The sequence below is a fragment of the Panthera leo genome, chromosome A3, assembly GCF_018350215.1.
Source record: "Panthera leo isolate Ple1 chromosome A3, P.leo_Ple1_pat1.1, whole genome shotgun sequence".
NCBI lineage: Eukaryota > Metazoa > Chordata > Mammalia > Carnivora > Felidae > Panthera > Panthera leo.
In genome coordinates, this window is record NC_056681.1 from 61,833,106 (window position 1) to 61,857,133 (window position 24,028).

General features: G+C 36.3%; 1 protein-coding gene across 1 annotated transcript in view; it reads left to right on the plus strand.

Moving 5' to 3' along the window:
• Nucleotides 1-24,028, plus strand: part of TMEM131 (transmembrane protein 131) — a 237,656-nt gene that overhangs the window by 69,290 nt on the left and 144,338 nt on the right. Inside the window, exon 3 of the mRNA XM_042932060.1 lies at nt 23,024-23,064. Coding sequence (XP_042787994.1) covers nt 23,024-23,064 — 41 coding nt within the window. The remainder of the gene's footprint in view (nt 1-23,023; nt 23,065-24,028) is intronic.

Sequence of the window (24,028 nt, forward strand, 5' to 3'; positions counted from 1 at the left end):
GACCTAACCAACTGAGTCTAGTCAGCCCAGAAGAATGTGAAGGATAATAATAAAATGCTGTTTTAAGCTGTTAAACTTCGGAGTGTTTTATTATACACCATTAGATAGCCAGAACATCTAATATCATGTAATACCTGGTTGGTCTGTATCCCTTTTCTTCTACCATTTCAAAAATTCTTTTTCATACTTTAGTTATTTAAATCAAGATCCAAACAAGGTCTGTATATTGCGTTTGGTTGATATGTCTCGTAAGTCTCTTTTAAGCCATTTCCCTATGCCAATTTTTTGTTGTTGTTGAAGATACTGAATCATTTGTCTATAGGACTTCCTACAACCAGGCTGAGCTAATATCATCTTCTTGGTATAATTTAACATACCTCTGTCTTACGGATTTTCTATAAACTTTTAGCTAAATATAGAGTCTTGATCAGGTTTAGATTAAATTTTTTTCCCTTGGCAAGAATATTTGAAGTAGTTTTTGTGTAATGAAGAATATGAATGGTCTCTGTCTATAGGGAGACTTTAAATATTGGAATATCCTTAGAAGTAAGAGTGTCTTTGTTATTCATGAGCCCTTGGATCACACCTGAGTTAATGCCTACCACGATGACTGAAGATGGGGTTGGTCACTAGAAAAACTAATTATGTGGTTAGAGGGTTTGGACTTTGAGTCATCCCAAGAATGAGCCCAAGAATGAGCAAACATGAAGATGAGTTATTTGGAATTATCTAGGAAGAGGAGAAAAAAGAAAGAATGAAAAAAGAGTGAAGAAAGCCTAGAGGAATTATGGGACTCCATCAAGTGAACCAATAGATTATATATTTTATTTATGTGTAGCAGGAGTTCCAGGTCAGGAAGGAGGGGGAAGGTGGCTAGAAAGCCTATTTAAAGAAATGACTAAAAAGTTACCAAATCTTGGGAGGGAAATGGGCATCCAGATTCATAAAGACCCCAGGATTCCAGATGGATTAAATTTAAAGAGATCTACACTGAAACACATTATCTCAAATTGTCAAAGAGAGTTGTGAAAGCAACAAGAGAAAAGCGACTTGTCACAAAGGAGCGCTGATTAGACAGTCAACTGATATCTCAGCAGAAATCTTTCAGGCCAGGAGACAATGTGATGATAAATTCAAAGTACTGAAAGAATACTGAGAAGAATACTATACCCAGCAAAGCTGCCCTTCAGAAATGGAGAAATAAACATTTTCCCAGACAAAAGTTGAAGTTCATCACCACTAGACCTGCCTCACAAAAAAATGCTAAAGGGAGCTATTCAAGCTAACATGAAAAGACAGCAGTTAGCAACATGAAAACATGAAAGTATAAGCTTTCAACTGTAACATAAATAAAATATAAAAGTATGAAAAATAACTATAACTGTAATAATTTTTTAATGGATGAATAATATAAATGATGTAAATTGTGACATCAATTACATAAAGTGTGGGGAAGGGGTAGAAGTATAGCTTTCATATGTGATTGAAGCTCAGTTGTTATTAGCTTAAAATAAAATGTTATAAAAGGTGTTTTATGCAAGTCTCATGGTGGACAGAAATGAAAAACTTTGTGTAGCAGATACACAAAATAGATATCAACGCATATCACTACAAAAGAAAAATCATCAGATTACAAAGGAAGAGTGTCAAGAGAGGAAAAGGGAACAAAGGCACTACAAATCGACAGAAAAATAATTAACAGAATGGCAGCAGTAAGTCCCCACTTACTAATAATTACTTTAAATGTAAATGGATTAGGGGAGCCTGGGTGGCTTAGTTGGTTAAGTGTCTGACTTTGGCTCAGGTCATGATCTCACAGTTTGGGAGTTAGAGCCCCACGTCGGGCTCTGTGCTGGCAGCTCAGAGCCTGAAACCTGCTCCAGATTCTGTGTCTCCTTCTCTTCTCTGCCTCTCCCCCTCTCACACACTCTCTCTCTCACTCTCAGAAATAAATAAAATATTTTAAAAATTTAAAATTGAATGGATTAAATTCACCAATCAAAAGACATATAGAGTGGCTGAATAAATAAAATAAAATAACCAATATCCAACTATATGCTGCCTATAGGAGTCTCCCTTTAGCTTTATGAACACACATATGTTGAAAGGCTTGGGAATAGATATTCCACGCAAACAGTAACTAGAAAAAGTGGGAGCGGCTATTACATTAGACAAAAAAGTACACTTTAAGTCAGAAACTGTCATAAGAGACAAAGAAGGTGATTATATAATGATAAAAGGGCCAATTCATTATGAGGATGTAACAACTATAAATATATATAGGCACTCAACATGAGGGTCTCTAAATATATAAAGCAAGTGTTAACAGACCCGAAGGGAGAAATATCAGAAAGGAGAAATATTATTCTCAATAGCCAAGATACAGGGAAAAAAGCCCTTAGGAATATTATTCAGCCCTAAAAAAGAAAGAAATACTGCTATTTGCAAAAACATGGATTAATCTGGAGGACATTATGTTATGTGAAAGACAAATACTGCACAATCTCACTTATATGTGAAATCTGAAAATGTCAAATTCATAGAAGTAGAGTAGAATGATGTTGCCAGAGCCTACAGGTTGTGGGAAATGGGGATACAATGGTTGGTCAAAGGGTACAACATGTCAGTTATACAAGATGAATAACTTTTCAAAGTTTAATGTACAGCAGGGTGAGTACAGTTGGTAATACTGTATTGTATACTTGAAATTTGCTAAGAGATCTTAACAGCTTTTACTCCCCAAAAAGGTAACTGAAGTGATGGATATGTTAACTAGCTCGTTTGTGGTGATCATTTCACAATGTGTATGTTTATGAAAACATCACATTGTACACTTATATAGTTTTAATTTTCCAGTTACTCTTCAATGAAGCTGGGGTGGGGAAGAAGACAAAAAAGAAAATCTAGATCTCAAAGTACAATAGCTGGAATGAAAATTCCGGCAGAGAAGTTCAAAGGTAGATTTGAGCAGACAGAAGAAAGAATCAGTGAACTTGAAGATAGAACATTGAAATTCCAAATCTGAAGAAAAGTAAATGATTAGAGAAAAGTAAACATAGACTAAGAGACCTGTAGGGCACCATCAAGCAGGACTGCATATGCATTGTGGGAGTGCCAGAAGGAAAGAGACAGAGTATTAAAAGAAATAATGACTGAAAATGTCACAAATTTAATGAAAGACATGAATATAAGCATCAAGGAAGCTCAGCGGACTCTAAGTAAAATGAACTTAAAGAGACCCACTCTGAGACATGTTACAATAAAACTTTAGAAAGACTCTTGAAAGCAAAAGCAGTAAGATTATTAACAGATTTCTCATTACAAACTTTGGAGGCCAGAAGACAGTGAGCTGATACATTCACAATACTAAAACAAATAAAAACTACTAACCAAGAATCCTGTATCAGGCCAGACTGTTCTTTAAAAGTGAAAAAGAAATTAAGACATTCCCAGATAAACAAAAGCTGAGGAAGTTTACTACTGTTAGACCTGCCTTGTAAGAGATGCTAAAGGGAGTCCTGTGAGTTTAAAATGAAAGGACACTAGGCAACAACTCAAAGCCATATGAAACAAAGATCACAGTAAAAGTAAATACAGGGGCAATTATAAAAGCTGGTTATAAGAATGGTTTGAAACTCCTTTTTTTGTTTTTCATGTGATTTAAGAAACTAATGCATTTTTTAAAATGACAATTAATAGTCTAAAAGCTAGGATTATTGTAACTTTGGTTTGTAATTTCACAGTTTGTTTTCTACATAGGTTAAAGACTAATGTATTTAAAGAATTATTAGTCTGTGGTTTTGGACACACAATATATAAAGATGAAATTTTGTGACATCAGTAACTGAAAGGTATAGGGATAGGTCCATAAAGAAGTACAGTTTCTATATATTGTTGAAGTTCATTTGATATAAATTCAAGTTAGAGTGTTATAACTCTAAGATTAAATCCCCTTGAAAACCATGAAGAAAATAACTAGAAAATACACAGAAATGGGGTGCCTGGGTAGCTCAGTCGGCTGAGCATCTGACTCTTGACTTCAGCTCAGGTCATGATCTCATGGATTGTGAGATTGAGCCCTGCATTGGGCTCTGCACTGACAGCATGGAGCCTGCTTGGAATTATATCTTTCTCTGTCCCTCCTCTGTTCATGCTTGCTTTCTCAAAATAAGTAAACTAAAAAAAAGATTTTCAAAAAAAAAAAAGAAAATACACAAAAGGAATTTGAACATTTTGTTACAAAAGTCAGCTAAACACATACAAAAATCAGCTAAACACAAAAAATGAAAGTAAAGAATGAAATGGCCAAAAAAAGCTATAAGGCATATAGAAAATAAATATCAAAATGACAGAAGTAAGTGTACTATTGAAGGTAAGTTGGTATTAATTTGAACTAGTTTGTTAAATATTTAAGATAATTATAATCTCTATGGTAACAATGAAGAAAATAACTAAAAAATACAGAGCAAAGGAAATGAGGAAGGAATCAAAATGGTACACTACCAAATGAATGAAACACAAAAGAAGGCAGTAATGGAGAAACTGAGAAACCAAAAATGTAAGACATAAAGAAAACAAAGCAAAACGACAAATTCTTCCTTATCGATAATTAGCTTACATGCAAATGGATTAAACTTCAATCAGAAGATGGCGATTGGCAGAATAGATAAGAACACATGACCCAAGTATATGGTGTCTACAAGAGAATCAGTTTAGATCCAAAAACAAAAGTAAATTGGAAGCTAAAAGTTGGTGATACGGTCTGAATGTGTCCTTCCAAAAGTCATCAATGAAAAATTAATGTCTAGCATGATTAAGGTGATTAAGTTATGAGTGTGGAACTCTCATAAATTTTTTTTAGTAAGAGACCCCAGAGCGATCCCTTTCTTCTTCTGCCATGTTAGGATACAAGAAGACTACAAAACAGAAGGGAACCTTTATCCAACATGCTTGTAACCTGATCTCAGACTTCAGCCCCCAGAACTGAGAAATAAATTTCTCTTTTTTTAAATAATGATTTCAGGAGTAGAGTTCCACTAAACTCTAGCACCCAGTACTCATCCCAACAAGTGCCCTCCTTAATGCCCATCACCCATTCAGCCCCACAACCACACCCAACACCCCTCCAGCAACTCTCAGTTAAAAAAAATTACATGAGACAAAGGACATTATTTTATTCTATTTTATTTATTTATTTATTTTTTGGTAGAGAGTGCATGTGTGTGTGTAAGTGAGGGAGGGGCAGAGAGAGAGAGAGAGAGCCCAGCATGGGGCTTGATCTCACACTTGTGAGGTCATTACCTGAGCCAAAATCCATAGTTGGACACTCAACCAACTGAGACACCTAGGTGCCCCAGGACATTATTTATTATTAAAAGTCTCAACATAGCAGGAATATATAACGGTTATAAAGATTGGTGCAACACCTCTCTGACCTCAGCCGTAGCAATTTCTTACTTGACACATCCCCAAAGGCAAGGGAATTAAAAGCAAAAATGAACTACTGGGACCTTATGAAGATAAAAAGCTTCTGCACAGCAAAGGAAACAACCAACAAAACTAAAAGGCAACCAACGGAATGGGAAAAGATATTTGCAAATGACATATCGGACAAAGGGCTAGTATCCAAAATCTATAAAGAGCTCACCAAACTCCACACCCGAAAAACAAATAACCCAGTGAAGAAATGGGCAGAAAACATGAATAGACATTTCTCTAGAGAAGACATCCGGATGGCCAACAGGCACATGAAAAGATGCTCAATGTCGCTCCTCATCAGGGAAATACAAATCAAAACCACACTCAGATATCACCTCACGCCAGTCAGAGTGGCCAAAATGAACAAATCAGGAGACTATAGATGCTGGAGAGGATGTGGAGAAACGGGAACCCTCTTGCACTGTTGGTGGGAATGCAAATTGGTGCAGCCACTCTGGAAAACGGTGTGGAGGTTCCTCAAAAACTTAAAAATAGACCTACCCTATGACCCAGCAATAGCACTGCTAGGAATTTACCCAAGGGATACAGGAGTACTGATGCATAGGGGCACTTGTACCCCAATGTTTATAGCAGCACTCTCAACAATAGCCAGATTATGGAAAGAGCCTAAATGTCCATCAACTGATGAATGGATAAAGAAATTGTGGTTTATATACACAATGGAGTACTACAGGGCAATGAGAAAGAACGAAATATGGCCCTCTGTAGCAACGTGGATGGAACTGGAGAGTGTGATGCTAAGTGAAATAAGCCATACAGAGAAAGACAGATACCATATGGTTTCACTCTTATGTGGATCCTGAGAAACTTAACAGAAACCAATGGGGGAGGGGAAGGGGGAAAAAAAAAAAGAGGTTAGAGTGGGAGAGAGCCAAAGCATAAGAGACTCTTAAAAACTGAGAACTGAGGGTTGATGGGGGGTGGGAGGGAGGGGTGGGTGGGTGATGGGTATTGAGGAGGGCACCTTTTGGGATGAGCACTGGGTGTTGTATGGAAACCAATTTGACAATAAACTTCTTGTATTAAAAAAAAAAAAGTAAACTTGCATTGAGTTAAGTCAAAAAAATAAAATAAAGATTGGTGCAACAGTAGACCATCAAAATATATGAAGCAAAAGTGACAGAAAGGAGAAATAATTTCAGATAATATCTGTAGACTTCAATATTCCACTCTCACAAGTGGCTAGAAAAACCAGACAGAAGATAAGGAAATAGAAGACTTAATACAATAAAACAAATAGATCTAATGCACATATATACAACATTCTATCCAATAACAGAAGCACACACATTCTTTACAAGTGCACGTGGGACCTGTTTCAGGACAGATCATGAGGGGCCACCATTAGGTCTCAGTATCTTTTTTTTTAATTCAAGTACAGTTAATATACAGTGTTATATTAGTTTCAGGTAATACAATATAATGATTAAACAATCCCATACATTTTTCAGTGTGCATCAAAGAAAGTGTACTCTTGGGGCACCTGGGTAGCTCAGTCAGTTAAGTGTCCAACTTTTGGATCAGGTCATGATCTCGCAGTTTATGAGTTCAAGCCCTGTGTTGGGCTCTGTGCTGACAGCTCAGAGCCTGGAGCCTGCTTCTGATTCTGTGTCTTTCTCTCTCTCTGCCCCTCCCCCACTCACATGCTGTCTCTCTGTCTCTCACACAAATAAATAAACACTAAAAAAAACAAAAAAGAAAAGTACCCTCTTAATCCCCTTTTTCTATTTCACCCATCCCACCCACCCATCTCCCATCTGGCCACCAGTAGTGTTTTCTGTATTTAAGAATTTGGTTTTGTTTCTTTTGTTTGTTTGTTTTGTTTCTTAAGTCCCACATATCAGTGAAACCATGTGGTATTTATCTTTCTCAGTCTAACTCATTTCATTTAGCATTATAACCCTCTAGTCCATCCATTTTGTTGCAGATGGCAAGATTTCATTCTTTTTTATGGCTCAGTAATAGTCTATTGTATATACATACCACATCTTCTTTATTCATCTATCCATGGACACTTAGATTGCTTCCATATCTTGGCTCATGTAAATAATGCTGCATTGAGCATAGGGATAAGTATATCTTTTTGAATTCGTGTTTTCTTATTCTTTGGGTAAATACCCAGAAGTGGAATTACCGAATCATATGGTAATTCTATTGTTAATTTTTTGAGGATCCTCCATACTGTTTTTCATGGTGGCAGAGCTAATTTGTATTCCCACCAACAGTGCATGTACGTTCCTTTTTCCACATATGCTCACCAGCACTTGTTATTTCTTGTGTTTTTAATTTTAGCCATTTTAACAGGTGTAACATGATATCTCATTGTGGTTTTAATTTTCATTTCACTGATGATTAGTGATGTTGAGCATCTTTTCATGTGTCTGTTGGCCATCTGTATGTCTTTTTTTGGATAAATGTCTATTCAGGTCCTCTGCCCATTTTTAAATCAGATTTTGTTTTTTGTTTTTTTGGTGTTGTATAAATTCTTTATATGTTTTGGATGTTAACGCCTTATTGCATATATCATTTGCACATATCTTCTCTCATTCAGTAGATTGCCTTTTCATTTTGTTGATGGTTTCCTTCACTGTGCAAAAGCTTTTTATTTTGGCGTAGTCCCAATAGTTTTGCTTTTGTTTCCCTTTCCTTAGGAGACAGACCTAGAAAAGTTTCCATGGCCAATGTCAAAGAAATTATTGCCTGTATTTTCTTCTAGGAGTTTTATAGTTTCTGGTATCAATTTAAGTCTTTAATCAATTTTGAGTTTATTTTTGTGTATGGCATAAGAAAGTGCTTCCATTTCATTCTTTTGCATGTAACTGTCCAGTTTTCCCAGCACCATTTATTGAAGACACCATCATTTTCCCATTGTATATTCTTCCTTCTTTTGTTGTAGATTAATTGACAATAAAATCACGAGTTTACTTCTGGATTTTCTATTCTGTTCCATTGATCTATGTGTCCCGTGCGTGCGTGTGTGTGTGTGTGTGTGCATGCATGCACGCACGCTCACACATGCATGTGTGGCAGTACAACACTGATTTGATTAGTATAGCTTTGTAGTAGATCTTAAAATTTGTGATTGTGATACCACCAACTTTGTTCTTCTTTTTCAAGATTGCTTTGGCTATTCAGGGTCTCTTGTGTTCCCATACAAATGTTACTATTATTTGTCCTAATTCTGCGAAAAATGTTTTTGGTATTTGATAGGGATTGCATTAAATCTGTAGATTGCTTTGGGTAGTTCTTTGGGTATGTATGTATGTATGTATGTATGTATGTAATATGGGATGGGTAGTAATTTTACAATATAAACTCTTCCAATCCGTGAACATGGAATATCTTTCCATTTGTTCATATCTTTAGCTTCTTTCATCAGTATTTTATAGTTTTCAGAGTACAGAACTTTTACCTCCTTGGTTAAGTTTATTTCTAAGTATTTTATTATTTGGAGTGCAATTGTAAATGGGATTTTTTTTTTTTATTTCTCTTCCTGCCACTTCATTATTAGTATATAGAAATGCAATGTATATTAATTTTGTATCATGCAACTTCCATCAATTCATTAATCAGTTCTAGTAGGGTTTTGTTTTTGTTTTTATGAAGCCTTTAGGGTTTTCTGTATATAATATCATGTCATCTGCAAATAGTGAAAGTTTTACTTCTTCCTTACCAATTTGGATGTCTTTTGTTTCTTTTTCTTATTTGATTCCTGTGGCTAGGACTTACAGTAATATACTGAATAACATAGGTAGAGTGGACATCCTTATCTTGTTCTTGACCTTACAAGAAAAGTCTCATTTTTTTACCATTATGAAGTTAGTTATGGGTTCTTCTTATATGGCCTTAATTATGTTGAGGTATATACCCTCTACACCTACTTTGTTGAGAGTTTTTATTATGAATGGATGTTGTACTTTGTCAGATGCTTTTTTTGCATCTGTTGAGATGATCATATAAATATTGAACCACTCTTGTATCCCAGCAATAAATCCCACTTGAGTATGGTGAATGATTTTTTTTATGTATTGTTGAATTCGGTTTGCTAATATTTTAGCAAGCCCGGTTGAGGGTTTTTGTATCTATATTCATCACAGATAGTGGCCTGTAATTTTCCTTTTTTTGTAGTGTCTTTATCTGGGTTTGGTATCAGTGTAATGCTCGCCTTGTAAAATGAATTTGGAAGCTTTCCTACCTCTCCTAATTTTTGGAATAATTTGACAAGAATAGTTTAACCCTTCTTTAAATGTTTGGTAGAAATCACCTACTGATGAATCTTTGTGGTCCTGCCTGGACTTTTGTTTGTTGGGAGTTTTTTCAATACTAATTCAATTTCGTGGCTGGTAGTCAGTCCGTTCAAATTTTCTATTTCTTCCAGATTCAGTTTTGGAAACTTATGTTTCTAGAAATGTATCCATTTCTTCTAGGTTGCCCAATTTGTTGGCATATGGTTTTTCAAAATATTCTGTTGTAATCCTTTACATTTCTGTGGTTTCAGTTGTTACTTCTCCTCCTTCATTTTTTTTTTTCTTTTTTAAAAGTTTATTTATATTGAGAGAAAGTGCGAATGGGGTGGGGCAGAAAGAGAGAGGGAGAGAGAGAATCCTAAGCAGGCTTTGTTTGAGCTGTCAGCACAGAGCCCAGTGCAGGTCTGGAACTAAAAAACCTCAAGATCACGACCTGAGCTGAAGTCAAGCCAGATGCTTAACCAACTGAGACACCTAGGTGCCCCACTCCTCCTTCATTTCTGAGTTTATTTACTTGACTCCTGTCTCTGTCTCTGTCTCTCTCTCTCTCTCTTTTTTTTGGATGAGTCTCGGTAAAGGTTTATCACTGATGTTTATCTTTTCAAAGAACCAACTCCTGGTTTCCTTGTTCTGTTCATTGTTTTTTAAGTCTCTTGTTTCATTTATTTCTGCTCTAATCTTCATTATTTCCTTCCTTCTGCTGGATTTTTTTCCCTCTTTTTCTAGCTCCTGTAGGTGTAGAGTTTTTAATTACTTGAGATTTTTCTTGCTTCTTAAGCTGGGGTTCTTTGCTGCATCCTAAAGATTTTGGACCATTGTGTTTTCATTTTCATTTATCTCCATGTATTTTTTTATTTCCTCTTTGATTTCTTGATTGAATCATTTATTGTATGTTACACATGAATATATAGCATGTTATTTACCCTCCATGTATTTGTGTTCTTTGCAGATATTTTTGTTGAGATTGATGTCTATTTTCATACTGTTGTGGTCAGAAAAGATGCATGGTATGATTTCAGTCTTTTTGAGTTTATTGAGGTTTGTTTGTGAACTAACATGTCATCTATCTGGGATAATGTTCCTTGTGCACTTAAAAAGAATGTGTATTCTGCTTGGGGATGTTCTGAATATATCTGTTAGGTTCTCTGGCCCAATATGTCATTCAAAGCCATTGCTTCCTTGTTGATTTTCTGTCTGGATGATCTGTTCACTTTTCTAAAGTCCCCTACTATTACTGTAATACTGTCAGTTTGTATATGTCTGTTAATAGTTGCTTCATATACTTAGGTACCCTCATATTTGGTGCATAAATATTTACATTTGTTATATTCTCTTGTTAAATTGTTTTATTTATCATTATGTAGCGTCCTTCTTTTCTCTTGTTACGGTCTTTGTTTTAAAGTCCATTTTTTTTGTCAGGGAGCCCGGGTGGCTCAGTTGGTTAAGCGTCCAACTTCTGCTCAGGTCATGATCTTGCAGTGTGTGGGTTTCAAGCCCCACATCAGGCTCTGTGCTGACTATGTGGAGCCTGCTTGGGATTCTCTCTCTCCCTCTCTCTCTGCCCCTCCCCGACTTGTGCTTTCTCTCTCTCCAAATAAATAAACTTAAAAAAATTGAATGTCCCCTTTTTTTGTGATAAAAGTGTGCTACTCCAGCTTTCTTTTTGTTTCATTTTGCATAGTACATATTTTTCCATCCCTTGACTTTCAATCTGCATGTTTCGTTAGGTCTGAGATGAGTCTCCCTTAGGCTGTATATAGAAGGGTCTTGCTTTATTATCCATTCCATCACCCTGTGTCTTTTGATTGGATCATTCAGTGCATTCACATTCAGAGTAATTATATCGATAGATATGGGATTGGGATTGCCATTTTGTCAACCGTTTTATGGTTGTATTTGTAGTTCTCTGTTACTTTCTTCTCTTGCTATCTTCCTTTGTTGTTTGATGGCTTTCTTTAGTGATATGCTTGGATTCCTTTTTATTTTTGCATATCTATTACTGGCTTTTGATTTGTAGTTTCCATTAGGTTCATACATACATCTTATGCAGATAGCAGTCAATATTAAGTTGATGGTCACTTAGGTTTGAACTTATTTTAGAAACACTAAATTTTTATTCCTCCACACCCATGTTCTATGTATATGATGTCATTTTCTCCAACCTTTTATTTTGTGAATCCTTTGACTAACTTTTCTATATTTAACTGATTTCATTGTTTTTGTACTTTAATGTCTCTACTTTTTTTATAAGTGATAAATCTACTACTTTTATTATGTTTGCATTTACCTGTGAAATTTTTCCTTTCATAATTTGTTTCCTCCTGATTATGTACTTTTCTTTTCACTCAAGGAATTCCCTTTCATGTTTCTTGTCATGCTGGTTTAATGGTAAACTCCTTTAACTTTTGTTTGTCTAGGAACTCTTTCTCTCTCCTCCTATTCGGAATGATAGTTTTGCTGGGTAGGGTATTTTCAATTGCAGGCTTTTCCACTTTAGCACTTTTAATATATTATGCCACTCCCTTATGACCTGCAGAATTTCTACTGAAAAATCAACTGACAGCCTTATGGGGTTCCCCCTGTGTGTGACTGTTTTCTTTTCTCTTGCTGCTTTTAAAAGTCTCTTTATCACTACTTTTTGCCATTTTAATTACTATATACCTTGGTATGAACCTCCTTTGGTTGATTTTGTTGGGGACTCTCTGTCCCTCCTGGATCAGAATACCTGTTTCCTTCCCCAGATTCAGGAAGTTTTCATCTATTATTTCTTCAAATAAAATTCTTGTCCCTTTCTCTGTGTTCTCCTCAGATCCCTATAATGCAAATGTTATTATGGTTAATGACATCACTGAATTCCCCTAACCTATTCTCATTTTTTACTCATCTTTTTTTCTTTTTGATCTTTCATCTTGTTTGCTTTCCATTACCTGTTGTCCAGCTCTCCGATCTGTTCTTCTGCCTCCTCTAAATATGCTGTTGATATCCTCTAGTGTATTTTTAATTTCAATTATTGAGTTCTTCATCTCTGATTGGTTCTTTTTTATATTTTCTCTCTGTAATGAGTTCTCACAGAGATCCTCCATTCTTATCTCAAATCTAGTAAGTATCTTTATGACCATTACTTTGAATTCTTTGTTGAGCATATTGCTTATCTCCATTTCATGTAACCCTTTTGATGTGTTTTTGTCTTGTTCTTTCATTTGGGACATATTCCTGTGTCCTCATTTTGTCTAACTCTGTGTTAATTTCTATGTATTAGGAAAAATCTACCCTATCTCCTGATGTTGAAAGTAGTGGCCTTGAGAAGAGTACCTGTGGTGCCCTGTAGTGCAATGACCCACGTTCACCAGAACCATACACTTCAGGGGTGTCCCCTATGTGGGTTGTGTGTGTCCTGCTGTTGTGGCTGAGCAGCATTTGTTTTCAGTCCAGTTAGCTGCTGTTGTCCACTTTACCTGTTTGGGGTACAGTTTGGTCCCTGTGCTGTTAAGGAGCCAGTCTGGGGCTGCCTTGCACTTGTAGTTAGGTGATATCTAGTGGTCAGACCAGATGCCTGCCCTCCTCCAGTTTGCCTAGGCTACAGTTGCACGGAACTTCAGAGCTCTCTCTCTGTGGTGCCCCACGAGAGGTTTTTATTGGTGGACAGGGCCAGCAGTCAGATCAGATATCTACCCCCAGTTCATCTGCCGGGGCTGTAGTCAGACTGGTGTGTGTGGTTATCTTCCCCTCTCCCCAGAGGAGGAGTTACTTTGGGGTGGTACTGGTCCCTGCCAGGACTGCTTGCAAGAAGTGACAGCAGGAGCCACTTTGGAGGGACTTCTACTGAGTGGGGCAGGTTGGACAGGGCAGATCTGCAGGAGAATGCTGGTGTGTGGTGTTGCCATCTTAGCAAATAGGCTGTTTTCACTGGCTCCCACAAGTGTCTAGCTATGTGAGGGGGTGGGGGATGGTACCCACCAGATCTATTGTTCTTAAGGAAGTCTCCTAAAGATTCCTCCCCCTCCAGCACATGTTCTGATTTTAGTAAATAAATCACCTTCACATACACCCCCAGGCACTTTTCAGACTGCTGCTTCTATGATGTACTTCCATGGATTTGTGTGTCATGTTGTCTCTTTAAAGGAAGGGACTCAGTTACCTAATGGCCTCTAGCTCTCCCAGACCTAGAGTTTGTAAAGTACCCAGAGTTAAGTTAAGCTCCACTGATTGTAAAACTTGCAAAGTTAAGGCCCATTGGTTTTCTAAGCCAAATGTTATGAGATCTCATCTTCTTAGGGTAGGTCCTCCTGTCTGGGGTGCATGGTGTATAGTTTGCTTCTATCATTACTCCCTGCTTGTTGTGTCCCTCCCTCCTGCTTGTGGTTAGACTCGCTAGGAGATTGATTCCCAACCATGTTTCTGCCCTTCCCACTCTTTTCAGTTGGCCTCTTCTCTGCAGTGAACTGTGGCAAGTCTGTTTTCCCAGCCCACATCATTTTCTGGGTTAGTTGCACTGATGTGGCTATTACCTAGGTGTGTCTGTGGGAAAGAGGTGAGCTTAGTTAGGATCCTCCTACTCTTCCCAGAAGTCTATTGAAGACTATTGAAGAACGCGCTTGAAGTGTTTATAAGATAGATATCATACAAAGTTTCTTCTCCAGCCACAAGATGAACAGAAGGAAAACTGAAAAATTCAGAAATTTGTGGAAATTACACAAGGGAAGTTAGAAAATATAGATAGATAAATGAAAATGAAAATGCAGCACACCAGAAACTCGTGACACACTAAAAGCTGTGGTAAGAAGGAAATTTATAGCTGTAAACGCTTATGTTAAAAAACAAAAGGGGCACTTGGGTGGCTCAGTCATTTAAGCGTTCAACTCTTAATCTCAGCTCAGGTCTTGGTCTCAGGGTTTTGAGTTCTAGCCTTGCATTGGGCTCTTCACTGGACATGAAGCCTACCTAAAAAAATAAAAATAAAAACCCCAAACAATCTCAAATCAGTAACCTAACTTTATAATTTAAGGAATTAGAAAAATAAGAACAAACTAAACCCAAAGCTAGCAAAAGGAAGGAAGTAATAAAGATGAGAACAGAGATAAATGAACTAGAGAATAGGAAAAATAGGGAAAATAAATGAAACCAAAATTTGGTTCTGTGAAAATATCAACAAAATTGACAAAGTCTTACCTATGTGGATTAAGAATGAAAGAAGACCAAACTACTAAACTCAGAGATGAAATTGAGGATGTTACTATTGATTGTACAGAAATAAAAAGGATTATAGGAGAGTACCATGAGCAATTGTACACCACCAAATTGGGTAGCCTTAATTAAATGGACAAATTCTAAGAAACATACCAAGGTTAAATCATAAAGAAATTTTAAAAAATCTGAATAGACCTATAAAAAGTAAGAAGATTCAATCAGTAATCAAAAATCTCCCAAAGAAGAAAACCCTATACCTAATGGCTTCATTGGTGAATTCCACGAAACATATGAAAAACTGCCAATCCTTCTCAAACTTTTCCAAAAAATTTAGGAGGAAGGGAACATTTCCTAACTCATTTTATGACACCAGCATTACTCTGATACCAAAGCCAGTGCACTACAAGAAAGGAAAAGTACAGATCAATATCCTATATGAATATTGATACAAAGTCCTCAACAAAAGATTAGCAAACTGAATGTAGCAGCATATTAAAAGGATTATATACCATGTCAAAGCATGGAAGCAACTCAAGGGTCCGTTGAAAGATATATGGATAAACAAAATGAAGTTTACAATAGACCACTTTTTACATACAGTAGAACACTACTTTAAACAAGTAGGAAAGGTCAACATATGGTACAACATGGATGAACCTTCAGGACATACACTAAGTGAAATAAGTCAGTTACAAAAAGATAAATCCTGCATGGTTCTACTTATATGAAGTACTTAGACTAGTCAAAATGTAAACACAGAAAGTAGCATGATGCTTGCCAGGGCTGGAAGGAGGAGGGAATAGAAAGTTGTTTTATTGGGTATAGAGTTTCAGCTTTCCAAGATGAAAGGAGTTTTAGAGATACATGGTAGTAACGTCACACACTATGAATAATACCACTGAACTGTTATACCGTTAAAAATAGTTAAGATGGTTAAGTTTTACATTATGTGTATTTTACTATAATAATAAAAGGGAAAAGCAAAAAACTGGTGGCAGGCTAGATTTGGCTTGTGGACTGTAAGATTATCAGCCTCTGTTCTAAATTTTCTTGGGAATGGCCTTACTCTTTTCTTAAGATAAAGGGAGAAGGATCTGTGATTTGGATGTATACAGAATTATAAAAGTACTCATCTTTTTTTGTAAAGTAGTTCTTTTATAAAAGAAATATATTCTTGTAGAAAATATGGAAGATTTGGAAAAATAATAAATAACTACAGGTAATATTTACTAGATATTGTGGAGTGCCAGGCACTCTTTTAAATTCTTAAATACATGAGTTAGTCATTAATTTTATGATCATTTACCAGGAGGCATATTAAAGTATAGAGAGTTTAAGTAACTTAACCCAGTAAGTGCCTTGTAAGTGGTAAAGCTAGAATTCAAAACGAAGCTTTTGGACTCTAAAGCCTACATTCTGAACCACCATGCTCTAGAGTGGGGCTTGGGGTGTTATGCTTGTATCCCAGTACCAAATGTAATATAAGTTAATACTTTGATTTGTTTCCTTTCTATGATTTTCACTGCAAACATAGCTATGGTTTCTCATATAAACAACTAACGTTAATATATACAATATAACAACTATTACCAATATAAACAACTAACGTTATGCCCAGAGCAGCTGTTTCTCATCATGTCAAGTCAGTTACCTGTTGCTGGAGGTGGGGACATGCATGGGACACAGGAAGGCCTTCATCAGAGGCTAACATCTGTGCAGCTCTTCACAGTTGACAGAAAGTCTCCTGACAGATTTCCCATGGTTGCTTGGCTAGGGCAAGCAGAGCTGCTTCTTTGTGTTTTTTTACTTCAAATTCTAAGTCTTCTCAGAACTCTCTGCTCTCCATCTCATGCCCATTTTTGACTTTGTACTCTCTTCACATTACCATTTCCTACCTTCTGTTTTAAAAATAAATGGTACAAAAGAAGTTAAATAACTGGCTCAAAAATAGCCTTAAAAACTAGGATCAAAGAACACTAAAAAATATTTATATAGTATTAAATATACAGACAGCCCTCATACCCTGTATACAGAAATTAGCTCAAAACTGATTGTAGATTTAAATATAAAACATAAAACTATAAAACCTTTAGGAAAAAAAATTGGAGAAAAGTTTCAGGATATAGGGCTATGCAGAGTTCTTGACACCAAAGACACCAAAGTACAATCCGTAAAGGAAAAGCTGATAAATTAAAAGCTTGCTCTGCAAAAGGCCACGTGAAGAAATTAAAAGCCAGACTATAGGCTAAGAAAATACTTGCAAACCATGTATCTGATAAAGGACCTCATTTTTAGAATATATAAGGAACTCTCAAAATTCAATAAAAAAAAATCCAGATGGACTCAGCAAAAGGATATGACCACACATTTTACTGAAAAGAACATACAGATGGCAAAGAAGACACTGAAAGGTGTTTGACCACATTGCCCACCCAGAAAATATAAATTAAACACAGAGAGGGAGGGGTGCCTGGGTGGCTCAGTCGGTTAAGAGTCCAACTTTGGCTCAGGTCATGATTTCATGGTTTGTGAGCTCGAGCCCCACATCGGGCTCTGTGCTGATAGCTCAGAGTCTGGAGCCTGCTTTGGATCTTGTGTTTCCCGCTCTCTCTGCCCCTCCCCTGCTTGTGTTCATTCTCTCTCTCTCTCTATCTCTCTCTCTCTCAAAAATAAAAATAAACATTAAAAAGAAAAGAGGGAGGCAAGCTATAAGAGACTCTTAAATACAGAGAACAAACTGAGGGTTGCTGGAAGGAAGGTGGTAGAGGGATGGGTTAAATAGGGTGATGGGCATTAAGGAGGGCACTTGTTGGGATGAGCACTGGGTGTTATATGTAAATGATGAATCCCTAAATTCTTCTCCTAAAACCAATACTATCCTATATGTTAACTAACTTGAAACTGAACACACACACACACACACACACACACACACGCACGCACACACGCACGCACACACGCACACAAAACCAGTAACACTGGAAGCTAAAACAGTATGGAGAAATGACGTAAAAATTCTGATAGAAATGATTTTGAATCTCAAATTATATACCCAACTGCTGTCATTCAAGCGTGAGAGTGGAATAAATATTTTCTGACACAAAAAGCATAAAAAAACCCCACAAACTCAACAAATCTTTTCATTGTAAGATTATTAATATTGTAACCCTTCTCTGTGTGCTTTTTTCCCTTTTCCCCTTTTTGGGGTATAGGGACATTTACCCTATTTTTGCCCATTGTTTGTCAACATTTCTGCATCATTTTGTATTAGGTATTTACAGTTTACAGTTGGGCTTTGGTTTTCTAACACAATCCTTTTGTCTTTTTTAACTAGATGAGTTTATCTCCTTTAATCATACTGTATATGTGTTTACTGCATCCAATTTTTATGTTTCCTTTTTTGTTTTTTTTCTCTCTCTTGATTTAGGGGCTTAACTTTCAGATATACATTTAAATTATGTTTAACCTATTATTTCTCAAATTATTTCAAAAACAAAATAGTGTCTATTGTGATTTTTTACTTTCTCTCAATACTTAGGGTGTTTTGTTGGCATGTACTGAGATTTTTATTCTTTATTATAATTAAATGATTTTTCTATTTTGTGGCTTATACTTCAAAAACAACATTTACTTTCTGCTTTTCTAATCTTATTTCCACAGTTCCTTTACCGTGACCATCTGCCTATCTTTCACAAGACAGCTTCCTCATTTGCAATTCTTCATGAGTAATCTTGTTGGCCAGATTGTCTTCATGAAGATTTTTCCCCCTTAAGAAAGTGTACATGGGTGATAAACTTTCCGAGTTCCCTTTCGGTCAACTTCACATGAGAACCACAGAGTTTTGCATGTTCTAGAATTCTTAGGTTACGTTCTTTATTAAGGTATGAATGACAGACAATAACCTGTACATATTTAAAATGTACAGTTTGAAGAGTTTGAATATTTATACGCTTGTGAAACCATCCCTGCAATCAAGATAACGAACCTATCCATCACACCCAAAAGTTTACTTGTATCCCTTGGTAATCTGTCCATCCTTACCTCTGTCTCTAGGCAATCACTGATCTGCTGTCACTATCAATTTATATTGTAAACTATTTTATATAAATGCACTCACACAGAATGTACTTTAGGGGGGGGTGCTCAGACTCCACATAATTGTTTTGAGATTCATCCATGTTGTGTGTATCATCAGTTTATTCTTTTTTTTCCTCAAATGTTACTTTCTGCTCTTTTAAAAATAATATATTTATTGTAAAACAATAAATGTTTAAGAAAAAAGGTTCCCAGTCTTTACTTTATTCTTTTTATTGCTGAGTAGTATTCCGTTGTATAGATATACCACACTTCATTTATCCATTCACCTGTTGATGGAAATTTGGATTATACCAGTATTGACCTGCTATCAACATGCTATAAACATAAAGCTGCTGTAACCATTCATGTATAAGTGTTTTTCTTGTGTTTCTCTTGGGCAAATATCTAGGAGTTGAGTGGCATCATCATATGTTTAACTTCGTAAAAAATTGCCAAACTTCGGGGCATCTGGGTGGCACAGTCGGTTAAGTGTCTGGCTTTGGCTCAGATCTGATCTCACTGTTCATGAGTACGAGCCCCGCATTCAGGCTCTGTGCTGACAGCTCAGAGCCTGGAGTCTGCTTTGGATTCTGTCTCCCTCTCTCTCTGCTCCTCCCCCTGCTCACACTTTGTGTGTGTGTATGTCTCTCTCTCTCTCTCTCTCAAAAATAAATAAACGTTAAAAAAAAATTTTTTTTAATCGCCAAGCTTCTTCTAGAGTGGTGGTTTTATTTTACATTCTCACTGGCAGTGTAAGGAAATTCTAGTTGTTTCACATTCTCACCAACTCTTGTTACATTTTCAGTTTTGGACATTGTAATAGGGGTATAGTATATCATTACAATTTAAATTTGCTTTTCCTTAATAACATACTGAGCATCTTTTCATGCACTTAACTGACATTTGTATAATTGCTTATTTTTAAAAATTGTGTGGCTTTTATTATTCAGATTCACAAGTTCTTTATATGTTTATTATACAAGTCTTTCATCAAATATGTGATTTGCAAATATTTTCTCTCAGCATATGGTTTGCCTTTTCATTTTCATAACAATGTCATTTGGTGAGCATCTTAAAACTTTTGATGAAGTTCAGTATATCAGTTTTTTCCTTTTACAGTTAGTGTCTTTTTGTCCTGTTCATGAAATCTTTGTTTCCAAGATTGCAAAGATAATCTCCTGTGTTTTCTTGTTGAAGCTGTATGATTTTAATTTTTATGCTTAGATCTATGATCTGTATAAATGTAATTGAATACATGGTATAACATAAGGATAAAGGCTTATTTTCCCTTACATAAGTTTGTCCAGTTGTTCCAGCACCATTTGCTAAAAAGATACATGTTTCTCCATTGAACTGCATTGATGCCTTTGTTGAAAATCAAATGTCTATAAATCTATGAGTTCATTTTTGGCCTTTCTCCAGTTCCATTGATCTATTTGTGTATCTTTATGGCAGTACCACAATGTCTTCATTACTATAGCTTTTTTTTAAATTGTAGCAAAATATGCATAACATAAAAATTATAATTTTAACTATTTTAATTGTGTAGTTCAGTGATACTGAGTACATTCATATTTGATTTTGTATCACTACCATCCTGCTCCAGAACTTTTTCATCATCCCAAACCTTAACTACTCTGTACTCAATAAACAGTAACTCCTCATTCCCTTCACCCTAACTCTTGACAACCACCATTCTACTTTCTATCTCTATTTGACTTCTCTAAGTACCTCATATAAATAGGATCATGTAGTATTTGTCCTTTTGTGACTGATTTATTTAACTTAGCGTAAGTGTTGACTTTGTCTTCGAGGTTCATCCATGTCGTAGCATATGTCAGAATTTCCTTCGTTTTTCTTAAGACTGAATAATGTTCTATTGTACATATAAACCACATTTTGTCCGTTTATCCATTGATAGATACTTGGATTTCTTCCAACTTTATTGTGGACAATGCTGCTATATACATGGATGTCCACATATTTGTTTGATTCCCTGCTTTCTGCTTTCAGTTCTTTGGGGTATATGCCCAGAAGTGGCATTGCTGGATCATGTGGTAATTCTATGTTTAATTTTTTGAGGAACCACCGTACTATTTTCCATCGCAACACCACATTTTACATTCCCATTAGTAGTGCATAGGGTACTGATATCTCTACAGCCTTACCAGCATCTGTTATTTTCTGGTTTTTTGATAGTAGCTATCCTGACGAGAGTGAAGTGGTATCTTATTGTAGTTTTGATTTGCATTTCCTTAATGATTAGTGATGTTGAGCATCTTTTCATGGGCCTGTTAGCCATTTGTATATGTTGTTTGGGGAAAGGTCTATCAAGTTGTCCACCATTTTTTAATCATGTTTGTTTGTTTGCTGTTTATCAGTAGCAAAGTTGAATTGTAATGGTTCTTTATGTATTTGTATATTAACCCTTTACCAGATATGTGATTTGCTCCCATCATTAAAATCTTCATAACGAAAAGTTAAACATACATAAAGTTTACTTATTTGAGAGAGAGTGTGTGCACAAGTGGGGGAGGGGCAGAGAGAGAGGGAGAGAGAGAAAACGCCAAGGAGGCTCCGTGCTGTCAATGCAGAGCCCAACACGGAGCTCGATCTCATGAACCATGAAATCAGGAGTTGGATGCTCAACTAATTGAGCCAGCCGGGCATCCTGAAAAGTTAGACATATTTTTAAGCACAGGAGATAGAAGAGATGAGAATGAATTACCTACTGCTGCAACGGTTATTAACATTTTGCCATATTTCCTTTATTATACACACATACTTCCATGCACATGCAAGTCATAATCCTGAAACAATTTAAAGAAATTTAAAGAAAATTACAGACATCCTGACACTTCACCTGCACCTGAGCTTTCACTTTCAAACAATAAAGACGTTTTCCCACATCTACCATATTTCCCCTGTATTCATTTTTCAAAATACCATTTCAAAAGAATACGTATTAATGGGGAAAATAACGCCACAATTCTACTGCTTTTTCTAGTTATAACATATAAGCTAACTCCTTTTGGAATAAGTTCACTGACAGTATTCCTTAGGATTTTGGCATTTTCTCACATATAATTATTAAGAACCTATCTTCATCAATTGCCTACCAACTTCTTGCTTTCTCTCTTGTCTTCCCCTTTATCCTCTCTACACTGCAGTAGAGAATAGTATCTTTAAAACTTAAATCAGACCATGTCTGTCTCTGTCTCTCTTACTCCGACAGACCCCTTGTACTGCATTTAGGATAGAACATGTTCCAAATTTACCATGACTTCTTACCAGGACACAGCATGGTCTGACCCCTGCCCAGCCCAGCTCCATCCAATTTGACCTACTATCTGTTTCTTCAACATCCAGGCTCTTTCCTCAAGTAGGACTTCTGTGCATGTTGTTTTCTCCACTACCACACAGCCCTACTTCCACACACAGCTCTTTTTTACACTTTATCACATTTAACATAAATATGATCTCTTCACACAGGCCTTTCCTCATAACATACTGAAGCACATCACCTATTTGTGCTCTTTCACAACAACCTTTCCAATATTTTCCTAGTTCTTTCATATTTATTTAGTTTTAAAAGACTGTCTCCTCCTACTTCTGCCCCCACAACCTTCAGTTCCCTGATGGCAGGAACCGTGATGCCCCAGCACCCATGACATAGCTGGTAAGCAGAGAGCAGTGAGAGGCACAAGTAACCTCACAAAGTGATTATAGACAGGGCTTTTTTCACAGGATATATTGGTTGGGCAAGCTTTTAAAAATCAATCACATTACATTGTATTATTTCCATGTGTGTTTAAAATCTAATCCCAAATTATTCTCTCATTTGAATTACATAATGTGGCAAATCATTTCATATGATTTAGGGATCAGGTTTAACCTGGAAATCTGAGTGAGTATAAGATCAAAGTTGAAACTACGGTATATTTTGGATGTTCTCTATGTCTGTAATATAAAGATTTGTTTTCAGTATTGTCATGGTTTTCTTCCTTTTACAGACTGAGACAACACTTGGACTCAGTTCGTATCAACAGAAAAGGTAAGGAAGGAATATATATATATATATATATATATATTATAATGTATAAAATTTTATGTATTTGATAAGATAATAACATAACTTCAGTTCTTTTTGGGGGATTCCAGCAATTCTGTCCTTCTCTTGCACCAACTTTTTTGGTGAAGAAGGAAAAGCAACTTATAAATCACATTATATCATGTTATTTCAAGTACTGTGTATGGCAAACCAGGTTTAAATCTGGATTTGCAGGTGATATACTGCGTAGCCTTTCTCTTCCTTGTATACGAAACGGTGTTACCCTCAGTGAGGGGTGAAACGCCCCCTTGCTTCTTAGAGGATCAGCTTTGTAAGTCCCTGGTGACTTCTTGTGGCTATTGCTGCCTTTCATGGACCGACCCTTGCTGCCCTCAGTTGTTACAGGGTGTCCGCCTGCAGGCCCCCGGAGGAGGAACTCAGAGCAGTGAAACTCAGTCTTGTGACTGAAAGAGAACACTTTTGAACCCAGTTCCTCTATGATAACAAACAAGGGAGTTATTTTACCCTAAGGTTTTATGAAAATATGTACATGCTTGTGAATTTGAAGATGTCTTCCTCACATCTGAATTCTTTGGTCTTTTGGTAGCTTTTCACATCTATTAGACAATGTAAAAGAAAGTTACTATCCTCATAACCTTTCCAGGCCAGAGGTTCTGCACCTGGTTTTTAAAGGACAATGTGAGCTATCTGTGAATTAGATAACCTTGAATGTCCTTAGGGCTAGTGAAGTGCAGATTGCATCAGCAAAGAACTTTATTTTGAGAGAGATATAGCACATATTAAGACTATATAAGTTTAACTTCATAAATACCAAAATGAAGCTCCTTCAGTATTCACTGGTTTTGTTCTTTTCACTCTTTCATATCTGCAATAACGTGGCCCTATTTCCCCATTTTTGTCCATCTCCCTAATTTTATATATGCCCTGTTGGGACGGGCTCTACCCA